Source organism: Dryas octopetala, chromosome 3, assembly GCF_963921425.1.
Source record: "Dryas octopetala chromosome 3, drDryOcto1.1, whole genome shotgun sequence".
Taxonomy (NCBI): Eukaryota; Viridiplantae; Streptophyta; class Magnoliopsida; order Rosales; family Rosaceae; genus Dryas; species Dryas octopetala.
Window position 1 is genome coordinate 2,906,938 of NC_141368.1, and position 12,295 is coordinate 2,919,232.

Here is a 12,295-nt window from a genome sequence, read left to right on the forward strand (position 1 = left end):
ATTTTATATTTAGATTTACTCAATATTATAAGCTAAGTAGTATTAAGAAAGTCATAAAAATAAACCTGTAATTATATTATAATAACCTATAACTCTATAAGTATTGATAAATTAATCATAATATGTTGGGGTCCAATTACGATCAACTCTCTTTTTTTTTTTGGCCATGGAAATCAACTCAACTTGACAATTTTGTATGAAACTGAGTGATAGGCTGATAGCTTGTCTTGTCAAAATTAGGACCTTTAAATTAAGACTAAGAACTATTTTCCCGCGCTTGGGAGAAGTAAAAGTAAAAAAGAAAATATAAAACATGCAGAGTTAAGATGAAATGACGACATAGACCATGATGATGATGATGGCCCCTGCTCTGTCTGACCTACAAGGCCCCATCACCCTCCCTCCCAGTCTCGGCTTTAAGAATCTATCTGTCCTCCATTACCCGCAAACCGATGCCAATCCCCTCTCAAACATTATTTTCCCTTCCTCAAAAAATGAAAAAACATAAAATCTAATTAGTTAATTAATTAATTAAATATTCCTATATATACCCTTTCTTCGACAAAAACAAACACTTGTAACTCCTAGTCCTAGCTTCCCACTCTACCACTCACACTCACACTCACTCACACTGAAAACTAAAATGCGCCCGGGCTGTTCCGGCCGGTATGCTCCGGTGCCTCTCATCCTCACCCTACTTACCGTGCTCCTCCTCTCCACCTCAGCAGTGGTCGCATGGCGCCCCTGGCCCCACCTTAAACCCAACGCCACCGATCTCCTCCTCGGAGACAACAAGAAGTTCGAAGGCTCCTCCGAGTTCGTCCACTTGATGTACCACATGGGCCCCGTCCTAACCGCCAACATTACCGTCCACACAATCTGGTACGGCACGTGGCAGCGCAGCCAGAAGAAGATCATCCGCGGCTTCATCAATTCCATCTCCGCCGTCGATTCCAAGCACCCCTCCGTCGCCGGGTGGTGGCGGACCGTCCAGCTGTACACGGACCAGACCGGCGCCAACATTTCCCGTACGGTGCGCCTCGGCGCCGAAAAGAACGATCGCTTTTACTCCCACGGTAAAACGCTGACCCGCTTGTCTATTCAGTCCGTGATCAAAAGCGCCGTTACGGCCAAAACGAAGCCGTTACCTATAAACCCGCAGAGTGGGGTCTACCTCTTGCTCACATCCGATGACGTGTACGTCCAGGATTTCTGCAGACAGGTCTGTGGGTTCCACTACTTCACTTTTCCGTCCATCGTCGGTTACACGCTGCCGTACGCGTGGATCGGTAACTCGGCCAAGTTGTGTCCAGGTGTGTGCGCTTACCCGTTCGCCGTACCTGATTATATCCCGGGGTTGAAGCCGTTAAAGTCACCCAACGGTGACGTAGGGGTGGAGGGGATGATAAGCGTTATCGGTCACGAGATTGCTGAGCTGGCAACCAACCCATTGGTGAACGCCTGGTACGCGGGTCAGGACCCAAGCTTTCCGGTTGAGATTGCGGATCTCTGCGAGGGCATCTACGGTACGGGAGGTGGCGGGTCGTACACGGGTCAGCTGATGGACGATCGCGATGGCGCCACGTATAACATGAACGGGATCCGACGGAAGTTCTTGGTTCAGTGGGTTTGGAGCCACATTTTAAATTACTGTACCGGACCTAATGCACTCGATCAGTAAAATTTCGGATTTTTATATTCTTTTTGTTTTTTTTTTTTCCTATTCCTGGGTTGTTTTTCTTTTTCCGTCTGGGGTTTTTTTTTGGTGTTTTTTGGCTGTTGGGAAGCTTGTTTGTTAATGCATAATTAGTTAAGGTAGTTAAGTTTGTTAATTATTGTATGTAATAATGGTATATTTCTGGTATACTGTCTGTTTATCTGTATACAAAGAGCTGTTGTTCCCTTTGGCCAAAAAAAAGAGCTGTTGTTCCCGCCTTATTCGAACTGAGGGAGTGAGGAGTACTGGAGTAGGAGTATTTTCGCTTTATTATTGAAGACATTTAGGAGTAGGTGATGCTATTGAAGATATTTTAATTTGATTAGATATTTTAGCTTTGTTGAGCACTGATTGCGTACAGCAGAGATTAGAAAGATATAATGAAGGAATGGTACTATGGTTGTCTCTACTCGCTCGAGTATTTAGTGCTTATTACTCGCCACTATTTCGTTTGGTGGACCTGGGCCAACCCCTAATGGCAACTATACAGTCTATACTCCCAACCCTAGAATGTGCTCGTATTTTTTACCAAGAAAAAAAGAAAGAAAGAATGTGCTCGTATTTATAGTTTCTCGAAACTCAATCTTATCAAATTGATTTGATATGGGGATTAAGAACCTTGTCTATGAAAATATGGAGATTAAGCATCTAATTCTTGTTCTTGTTTTGTCGTTTGTTTTTTTCAATGTCCAATGTCTTTTGCAAAAATTGTTTATTCATTGTTTTCTTGGGAAAATGATTGAATTGATTTGCCTCTAATAATTCAACTTTCATTATTACAAGTTTAATGATGATCATCATCTCCGAAAGAAAAGTGCACATAATAAGATAATCACCACCTTTTGATCTGTCCATTAAACTTGTTTTCCTATAGCATTAGTGATCGATCTCACCATAGGTAAGACAATATAATAAGGTCCTACATGCACGACATTCCTATGTGGAGATTGTACTAGAAAGATGAACCTTGCTATTCTTTTGATTTAGTTGTTTGGTGACTTTGGTCCACCCAATCACATCATTTTGAATCATATACAAACGTTTCATATTGCATAATAATTAAAATATTTTTTGTAAAAAGAACCGACACTTTTTGTAATAAAATTTTATATCCGAAATTATACAAAATAATTAAATTGTGGAGAATATTCATTCAGAATGGGGTTGTGCTGCATAACCTCTAACAATTAATACAAGAGCCAACCTTGCTGCTCTAACTCATTATCTACACAATAGAAAAAAATGACAAGCTTCCATTCCACCATACTTTGCAATTATGGGTTTGGCAAGTATTGAAAATTTCCACCTAATCTCATAGCAACAAGAAAAAAAATCAAAGCGATAGTGATGTATTATATCGAATCTAAGTGAGTTCTCGAAATTATACTAGAGTAATAGTAAGACATGCTTGATTATCTCAAATCTTCAATGTAAATCATCACTTTACTTGTCAATATTGCACCACTATTCACTTGACATACAAATATATTTAAGGGTTTATAAATTTATATAAAATAGTATGAAATATGAAGTTTGTCAAACTTGATAAAATATGTTTTAAGGGAAGTCATTGGCATACAGTGCATACTTTAATCTAAGTGTAATTTTCGGACAACTCTGTCTCTGTGCAGTAGCTTTAGATAGAGTAGTATATCACAGGGCCCCACTTGTTACTCTTTTTTCTTTCTCCTCTCAATTTTTCTTGGGTAAGTTTACCGGGATTTGAGCCGTGAGGCTTATGATGCAATGCTCCTTTATTTTTTTTTCTCTGTATTGAAAATGAACCTTGAATGCTTTTTTCAGTTTTCCCTTTATAAAAAGGAGGGGGCACATCTTGTTGTGTACTCCAACAAAACAAAGGCAGAGACACCAACCAAGCTGCTGCTGCTTAATAACAGGGGCACCTACTGTTGTGTGTTTCCACACTTACTTGCCCACCAAGGTCTCCGATTTGACTGGGGCTCCAACAAAATTTGTGTTTAAAACTTCAAGAATTGGGCACCAACTGTTCTGTTTTGTTGGCTGTGTTTTAAGGACGCTTCTCTTATGACAGGGGACAAACTCATAATAATAAATATGTGATTTGTGAGTGATTTTATGTATTCAGAATTCAATTTAAACTTTATAATATCCAATAGTTTGTGAGTAAATAATTGAAGTTTTCCTCCTCAACCAAAAAGACTAACTCTTAATAATATATAGAATTATAGAAGGGAGTAGGGACTCATTTACAAGCTTTTTTTTTTTGCGTTGTGCAATGGTTTGGCCAATTTGGGTTTTACACCCCATCGAAAGTAGAAAAGATTTCAAGGTTAAGCGGTCAAAGCATTACATTTAGGGAGAAAAAACCAGCTGGCTCTCACTTCAAATTCCATCAACTTGCAAATTGAAAAACCAAGTTTAAGACCTCAATTTGACCTGAAAATGGAAGAATAGTAGGAGTATCACTCAAATAGTGCCCTTTGATTATCTTAATCAAATATTTAACACATAATTATAAAGTGGCAGCGGCGCCTGAAGCCCGATCTTTGAGACTTTGACCTTTTAGTCTTTGTGTGTATAAAATATGTTCACCTTTGTATGCTTTTGCTTTGTCTTCCTTAATGACACATATATTAAATTACTAGATGACTAATATTCTCATCTTCTGGGTCCCAATACTATTATACAACAAGCTACATTTTACCAAATTTTAACTCTAGTGTTTGTTTGGTTTATCATTTATGGTGTATGTGTGTATGGTTTAAGATGCTTGTTGGAGTTTATCTGAAAATAGCACTTAAACAAGTCGGGTTGGACGGGTCGGATTATTTGAATTGAGTATTTGTTCTCTTCAAATATTGCAATGGAGGCCATGTGATGTAGATTGTAGAGACTGAGTTGTCCATATTGATTTGCATTTAATTAGAAGAGGGGACCTCAAGCTCATTGTCATATAATTCTCACACAAACTTTGGTGAAGTGAAGTGAGACTCAGCAACAGTGGATCATTTGGGAAACTGAGGCCAACTGCAACGCGGCCAATCAATGATTGGGTGATCCTTTTTGAAAAAATTGACACTACATCCTTAGGGGGAAGCCAGAATAATCAATATGACCCCTAAAAATTCGCATAACTTTGAATATTCGGATTGATCAAGTTTAGAAGCGCCAAATACACCCTTCGCATGACCACATTGTTTAGGTCAATGCTTATCACTATTTGCTGGTGAGGACACAAGTATTGTCTTTTCCTCATATTCTTGAAATCTCACTGCTTTTACTCTTTCCCATCCTTGTAACGGCTGTAGTTACTTTTAACAGTATTATTACTTCATTCAGCACTGCAAATATGACATTAATTATGCATACCTGAAAAAGTTCACGTAGATCATCACTCATGGTCAAAATAAATGAAGGAAAAAAGTAATTGTTAGAGCAATGACTGCAGGTCCTACTCCAAGTGGTTATACCAGCAACCACCATTGTAATTCAATTCAGTCAGTACAAATACACCTCCTCTCCTTTTCATTAGCTTTTAGTGCTGGGCAGTGGATGCATCCATCTTTTTCCATACCCATTATCACAAACATAAACTGTTCAGTTGGTTGTCCTGGTATGAAAAGTACCATTTGCTAATAGAGGTAACTGTTACTACTTTAAGGGATTTGTATCTCTATCAAACCGTAGACATGGATGCAATAAGAGTTTGATGAGGTTTTTCTCACTTAAGTGATTGACTGAGTGGTTATACAAAAGCGTGTAGACCACCCTAATAATGTAGGGTGACCAAGGGTTAATACAGTGGATTTAAGTTGATGTAACCACAGATCTCACGGTGAACTGTAATAAGTACAAAAACAATTCAATGGTGAGAAAAGTGAATTCTCAGTCACAAGTTCACAACCAACTTAGTGAAATATCAAAGATGAAGGGAAGCTCAAAAAATAATATAGAAAAGAAAAAATTAAAAGTGGAACAGAAGCAAGTAATGCAATCATGGCAAGCTTGTTATAGTACCAGATGAAAGTTGCGAGAGATAAACTACTCCTTTCTAAAGGATGACTGATGAGTGCACTAGTATGGTATAAAGCAATATAAGTAAAAGCACTGCGAGGATGATAGGAAGGCCAAGAGCAGGGCCAAGACAGTGCAACATGCGATTGTATATGGGATGCTCTCCCGATCTAGATGGTCCATTTACAGGATAAACCATTAGATCATGAGAGTCCACTCAATGGGGTGTGGGCCCCATGTGATCCAATGGCCCACCCATCACTGGACTTACGCCTATGACGTCTAAAAACAACATGGCTTCAAGTATAGCTTGTACAAAATTAATAAGGGTCAGAGCACAGAACTGCTTAAAGGATCCACTGGAGGCTGTTCGCAATTTCTCAGCTGATTCATCTTTCTATCAAGCATTAAAAGGCACTACAATTACAACCTGAGAAACTACTGAATTGTCTCCTCATGTACCTGAATGTTTCTCTCTATACAAAGTAAAATCATTTCTCACCTTTAAGTTCCTCATTCTGCAGGTACTTCAACACTCCATATGTAACAGTTCCAGCAACAAACAAGCCGACTGTTGGTGTAAAAGATGGATATAAATACTTCACAAAGAATTTATCCCACTCTTCTGGCAGGAAGCCTGAAATGCAAATTAACTAATCATTTACCATGTGAAAAGAATATAAAACATACTTGACCAAATCAATTATAGAAATAATTTACATGATTTTCTTTTATTATGTTGAATCTTTTTCTTTACATCTAAAGTAATCAGTCATACTGGACAATGTACTGCTTTTTTTTGACATGTGTGAATAAAGGATGCATCAATAGTCCCATAATCTGGGGGTCAGCTAAATATGCTGTGCTATGAAAGTAATGGTTTTTGTGAGGTAGTTGGATTGTCAAAGAGGGAAGTTTGGAAGACAGAGAAGCTTTGCATTTGGAAGGCTATGCCTGTTCTGGTTTATCTTAGGTGATGCAAGCATAATAGTTTGATAGTCGAGGGTGTTAGCTTCGAAGAAGAAGATCAACATGGTGTTTCGTACAAACTCTTTCCAATATTTTATATTCTAAATAACTTTTTGATTTTTTCAATGTTCGTATGATAGTCAGTGGCAGTCGAATACCCTTTAGTTGGTCTCAAGTTGAGCCACCTGCTTCAACAAATGTTCTAGAGCTAATTTGTGCAGTATCCATGGTTGTAATATGTCTGCCACTAGGAGTAGTGAACATGCAAGAGGGGCAGAAATGATTTGAACCAACAAGGGGTTGCTGCAGATTACAGTTGGATGTTGGACAGAAACAATATCACACAGAAGATGGAGATCAATGATTTGCTGCTGGACAAACACTACAAGAATGACTCAAAATGACTCAAAATACTGAATTGAATTCTAAATGATGAAAATTGAATGCTAACTGACCTAGATGTTGGACTGATATAAGCAAAGTTGCAACAAATGAGTAAAACCCTGAACTAAACCACGTTTCTCTTTGGACCAACGGGCTTAGTGTTGGACTTTCTCTAAGGAGTGATATTTTGTTTATACCAGGCTATTCATTAGGGTTGCACACCTTTGATTCTTCTTCTCATTTTTTATTTTTTAAATATCCTAAAGGAAAATGAAATGTAAGCCTCCAAGAAGAAAAACATGCTGTAGAAATTTTATGAATCCCTCTTCATGTGAGAAAAGAGTTGGATTTAAGGGCAAAAATAAATAATGACTTATAATAGACAATTCGTATGTAGTTGTTGTCAATGTTATTTTTCTGCTAGAGACAACATTATTGGATATAAAATTCTGCTTTCATCATATTTCCTAATTGAGTTTTTCCCCCAAGTCCAACTCCAAGTTCTAATCCAGAGTGAAGTTAGTTTCACTGAAATTACTAAGATCCTTAAAATTACAGAAAATCAAGACTAGATAACACAAGTTGAAAGCCATCAAAGGAAACAAAGCCACCTATAAAACATGAGTCCAGAATCAAGAACACTATCCAAGTTCATCCTATAGATAAATACCCAATAAAAATTTCATATGATTCATATCAATGCAAATATGCAATCACAATTGTTTGATAACAAGATGAATGGAAGGCATAATCCTACCCGATGCGGCGAGAGTAAGGCCTTGGACGAGAATGACCCCGCCGAGCCCCAACCAAGCAAGAAGAAAAGCGCTCTCATTTGTGCTCACCTCTTTGGCCTTCGCCTCATCTTCTTCAGAGAAAAGCACAGGCTTTTCCACCGGCGGCCGCCGAATTATCGAAGCCCTCTCTGTTTTACTCTTCTTCGGTTTGGCTGGAGACGAAGGAGATGAGCCAAAGCCCAGCCCAGCTGAGGTGGGTTTCTTGGGTGGGACCTGGGTGGTCTCACTCTCATCAGTGACCTTGATGGTGGGTTTAGACGGCTCTGATGGGGTCTGCGACTTGACTGTGAAATGGGTCCTGATTGAAAAATGGAGGAGAGGACTGTGAAGAAGATGATAGGGTTTGTTGGTGAAAGAAGAGGGACAGTGGATTTGTAGCGCCATTTTCAGTTTTAGTTGGTTAGTGTAATAATTTTCTTTCTTTTGCTGTTTTTGTATTTCTGCTGCTCTAAAAACGACATGTCGTTTACTCTGACTAACAAAACAGAGTGAGAGCTGAATGCCTTCTTCTCCTCCACAAAATCCCAATTCATGGTCTCAACTTTCATTCAATTTTTTTTTTTTTCTTTTTGGAGCAAAATTTTCTTCGCCACAGAAACAATTTGAATTCTGCGTCTGCAATTTCAACAATGCCAAACCCTAGAAATCCCCCAATTCTTCCTCAATAAAACCTCTGCTCTCTTCTTTCCTTAATGGACACGAACATCCACATTCAACAGTTGACGCTTCCTCTCCCGTATGGCTTCACTCCTCACTCTCCTTCACTTTCCCTTGCTTTCCTTCTCCCCAACCACCCTCCGCTTCCCACCAACACGGCGCCGTTTCAGAGCTCAATTTGCCGCCAACGACAGAGAGAAGAACACCGGCGTGGCCGTCGTTTGGCTGAAGCACGACCTCCGAATCGACGATCACCCAGCCCTCCTCGCCGCCGCCTCTGATCACTCCGCCGTGGTTCCTCTCTACGTCTTCGACCACCGGATCCTCTCCCGTAAGTCTCTCACATTTGTACTACACCGATATACAAAACTACGACGTTTAGGTGAATTGACTGGAGTCAATGTGCGTAAAATGTGCAGGTTTTCCTGAGAAAATGCTAGAAATGGTTGTGCTTGCTTTACAAGATTTGAGAAGCTCGTTGAGAGATAAAGGTTCGAACTTGATGGTCAGGTTGGGGAGTGCGGAGAATGTGATACGAGAGCTTGTAAAAGAGGTTGTTTGCATAAATATTAGCTTTGCTTTCTGTGTGTATGAGATTGAGAGACTACTACTTGAACCACTCAGGATTGGAACAGGTTCAGCTTGTTACCACTGTGTATGCTGAGGAGGAGGTAGAGTACAGTTTAAGGGAATTGACTGATACTGTCAAGGACACCTTTGAAACAATGCCTTCTGCGCCGGAGTTTGTACTGTGGCGGACTCCGTTTTATGATTTGAAGGTAGTTCTGATTGTCTTGATTTGTTTTTCGGTTTATGTTATGAGATGCTGATTGATGATTGGGTCAGCTAATAATTGAGTTATTTATTTACTGGGTGATTGCGTGGTTGTGTAGAGCTTGAAGGATATTCCCGATTCGTACAATGACTTTACCAAACTTCAAATACGGATAACTTCACCCCTTCCGCTGCCGGCTACATTAATTGGTGGTGAAATTGAATTGGACTGGGGTAAAGTTCCAAGAATGTTCATGTTTCTGCTTGTAGTTCTCCTTGATTTTTTCTAGTAAATATTAGCAAAGATTATATCTTGTAATTAGTGCCATTGCCAATGAAAACTGTACTGTGATATAGGTCCTATCCCCACATTTGATGATTTGAAGGAATTTATCAATGAAAATGCATGCAAAAAAGAAGAGCCTTGGAGTTCAATCAAGGAGATGTCGACTGGAACAATATTGATGAAGGAATTTTTGAAACCTTGGGAAAGAAATCAAAACCGTTCAAGTTTTAGACATGCCCAGGTCCAGTCAAAGAGATGTGATAATTCTGTGTTTGCCCCAACGAAAGAAAATTTTGTGGGAGGTGGGACGAGCACCGTATTGAAAGTGTTGGCTGCATACTTGAGATATTTGGATGGAACAGCACGGGATGACTACTGGAAGGAGTATGTGGTCACATTTTTAGAATGTTATTTAGAGAGAAAAAAGCCTAGGAATCATCATATATTCCTTTTCAGTTCATAACTTTATTAAAAGGAAGGTTCTTTTGGCATAATTTGTTGTAGGGTACATGAAAGGATGCACTATGCTGAAAGTCGAGATGGAGCTTCTTTTACCACACTCTTTGGTCCTGCCCTTTCTCTTGGCATCCTATCCAGAAGGAGAGTACATTTGGAAGCTATTAAGTATGAGAAAGAACGAAATTCTGGATTTCTCTCTCCTTTTGGATCAGGAGCTACAATTGCTGCAACTGTTGATTCAGTTTGCTCAATGGAGGTGCAATATCAGCTATGCACAAATTATATTTGTTTTAATTGAAGCAGTTCTTTGTAGACTTACCTTGTGAGGTTGCTAGCTTATAAAAACCATTTTCTTTGTACAATAAATTTATAAGTAACTGAGTTATTTTTTGTGGCAGTGGTATTGGCTTGTGGCTCTAAAAAGTCAGATAAGTGATGATAGAAGATATCATATTCGTATTTGGAGTTGGAAAGGCTATCTAATTCAGGTATTCTGTTCAAAACTGATCTTGGATCAAAGATATTATATGGCTTTTAACTGGAGAAATACCTAGCTAGAATTAGGTTGTAGATTTGAGTATATAATCATTCACTAAAATACTATCCTCTTGTCAGTATACAGTTGTCGGTCATGAAGGTCCTGCTATTCTTCTTGTGCATGGTTTTGGAGCCTTTTTGGAGCATTACCGTGACAACATATGTGACATCGCTGAAGATGGAAACCGAGTTTGGGCCATCACAATTTTAGGATTTGGCAAATCAGAAAAGCCAAATATTGTATACACCGAACTCATGTGGGCTGAAATGCTTAGAGATTTCATTGTTGAAGTTGTGGGTGAACCAGTGCATCTTGTTGGGAATTCAATTGGTGGTACGTTATAAACTGGAAACGAGATGTTTAACGTACCTAAAAAATCCCTTACGATATTCTCTCCAGCGCCCATGGACTTGCATAAACAATCCCTTACTATTTTCTATCTCCAGGTTATATTACTGCAATGGTCACTTGTCTTTGGCCTGCTTTGGCCAAATCTGTTGTTCTTGTCAACAGTGCTGGAAATGTTATTCCAGGATATTCCTCTGCGCCATTCACCAAAGTAAGTTTGATTAAAACCGTGGAAGACCCCTCATCTTCATATGTAAGACAGCATTGTAATTTATTTTTCTGTTCCAGGAGAGAAGAACTACAGGTGCTTCGTGGCTGGGTGCTCGACTCCTTTTGTTCTACTTAAGGTTGAACATCAAGGACATAGTAAAGAATTGCTATCCAACTGTAAGTATCTCTATTGCTCTCTCAGTTTGCATCTGGTTCACTTTTATAGTATTCGTTTTAATTTCTTTACTACTGCAGAAAACAGAGCGAGTCGACAATTGGCTTATTGATGAAATGCTAAGAGCTGTATCCTCTTTCATGTTAGATATATTACTATTTTTCTAGGAACTAGCGATCAGTGTTGATTTTCTAATACAGCTTACAAGACATGTCTAAGTTGTCTAAAGCATCCTTAACATAAATGATAGTCATATGATCCTGGAGTGGCAGTGGTCCTAGAAAGCGTTTTTAGCTTTAATCTCTCAGTTCCTCTTAATTATCTCTTGGAAGGATTTGAGGGCAAGGTTCTGATTATGCAGGTAACCCATCTTAACAAGCAGAGAGAAACGCCATTGACCAACTCTCTGTCTCTTCCCTATGGTTTGATTTTCAGGTTAAATTTTCATAATTTGATTTTTCCTTTTTTCCCTTGAATCAAATCATATTCTATTAGGGAATGAGAGACCCAATATCTGACTCCAAGTCGAAAGTGGCTATGCTTAAAGAGCATTGTTCTGGGTTCATAATCAAGGAATTGGATGCTGGTGGGTAAAATGCTTGACAAAAATCATTCTCCTCCCATGTGCTTTCATGGCAGTTTATGTTTCTCATTGTGTTTGAACTTCCAGGTCATTGTCCCCATGACGAACTGCCTGAGGAAGTGAATTATATTATTCGTGAATGGATAGCAACCCTGAGCACTAAACTTCCGGTTGTCAGCTTTAAGTAGATTTCATATTGGTTGGGTTTCAAGCACCAAACTTCTGGTTGAAGGATTTTTTCAGATAATCATTTTTTTTTTTTCCTGCTATTTGATCTCATGTAAGTAGAAATCTGTAACATCGAATTTTTTTTTATTTTAGCAATTTGTAACATAATTTTTTTCTCCATTGACAATATGTAAACCTTTTTTCCTTTAACAATCTCTACCATTAATTTTTGTT

The 12,295-nt window shown here is 38.9% G+C and overlaps 3 protein-coding genes across 6 annotated transcripts; 2 read left to right on the forward strand and 1 right to left on the reverse strand.

Moving 5' to 3' along the window:
• The first annotated feature begins 516 nt into the window (after positions 1–516).
• Positions 517–1,696, forward strand: EXL3 (EXORDIUM like 3). The gene has a single exon (XM_086236751.1). The coding sequence runs from the start codon at positions 644–646 to the stop codon at positions 1,679–1,681; it is 1,038 nt and encodes a 345-aa protein (XP_086092877.1). The 5' UTR covers positions 517–643; the 3' UTR covers positions 1,682–1,696.
• A 2,941-nt stretch (positions 1,697–4,637) lies between these two features.
• Positions 4,638–8,285, reverse strand: LPA2 (low psii accumulation2). 4 transcript variants are annotated; one of them, XM_086235241.1, is made up of 3 exons: positions 7,824–8,284; positions 6,216–6,350; positions 4,638–5,068 (listed from the first exon to the last, which is right to left on the reverse strand). In XM_086235241.1, the coding sequence occupies exons 1-3, from the start codon at positions 8,245–8,247 to the stop codon at positions 5,055–5,057; spliced, it is 573 nt and encodes a 190-aa protein (XP_086091367.1). In that variant the 5' UTR covers positions 8,248–8,284; the 3' UTR covers positions 4,638–5,054. The 4 variants fall into 4 exon arrangements, with proteins under 4 accessions (XP_086091367.1, XP_086091365.1, XP_086091366.1 ...); XM_086235239.1 differs by lacking the exon at positions 4,638–5,068 and adding an exon at positions 5,179–5,261 and having other exon boundaries at positions 7,824–8,285; XM_086235240.1 differs by lacking the exon at positions 4,638–5,068 and adding an exon at positions 5,478–5,539.
• An 83-nt stretch (positions 8,286–8,368) lies between these two features.
• LOC147289566 (DNA photolyase) lies at positions 8,369–12,287 on the forward strand. The gene is made up of 14 exons (XM_086235238.1): positions 8,369–8,851; positions 8,940–9,073; positions 9,156–9,299; positions 9,414–9,528; positions 9,652–9,964; positions 10,085–10,295; positions 10,438–10,527; positions 10,655–10,910; positions 11,024–11,136; positions 11,214–11,312; positions 11,391–11,438; positions 11,561–11,671; positions 11,806–11,896; positions 11,981–12,287. Exons 1-14 carry the CDS (start codon positions 8,602–8,604, stop codon positions 12,079–12,081), a joined length of 2,076 nt encoding a protein of 691 aa, XP_086091364.1. The 5' UTR covers positions 8,369–8,601; the 3' UTR covers positions 12,082–12,287.
• Positions 12,288–12,295: the final 8 nt, after the last annotated feature.

Bases quoted from the DNA above. Each gene is read 5' to 3' on its own strand.
- EXL3 (XM_086236751.1), top strand. From the start codon at position 644: ATGCGCCCGGGCTGTTCCGGCCGGTATGCTCCGGTGCCTCTCATCCTC.
- LPA2 (XM_086235239.1), bottom strand. From the start codon at position 8,247: ATGGCGCTACAAATCCACTGTCCCTCTTCTTTCACCAACAAACCCTAT. The intron at 6,351-7,823 runs GTAGGATTATGC...TTTGCATTTCAG, and splicing joins CCTTACTCTCGCCGCATCGG to GCTTCCTGCCAGAAGAGTGG. The intron at 5,262-6,215 runs GTGAGAAATGAT...GTATGGAAAAAG, and splicing joins GCAGAATGAGGAACTTAAAG to ATGGATGCATCCACTGCCCA.
- LOC147289566 (XM_086235238.1), top strand. From the start codon at position 8,602: ATGGCTTCACTCCTCACTCTCCTTCACTTTCCCTTGCTTTCCTTCTCC. The intron at 9,074-9,155 runs GTTGTTTGCATA...GGATTGGAACAG, and splicing joins TACGAGAGCTTGTAAAAGAG to GTTCAGCTTGTTACCACTGT. The intron at 10,911-11,023 runs GTACGTTATAAA...TTCTATCTCCAG, and splicing joins TGTTGGGAATTCAATTGGTG to GTTATATTACTGCAATGGTC.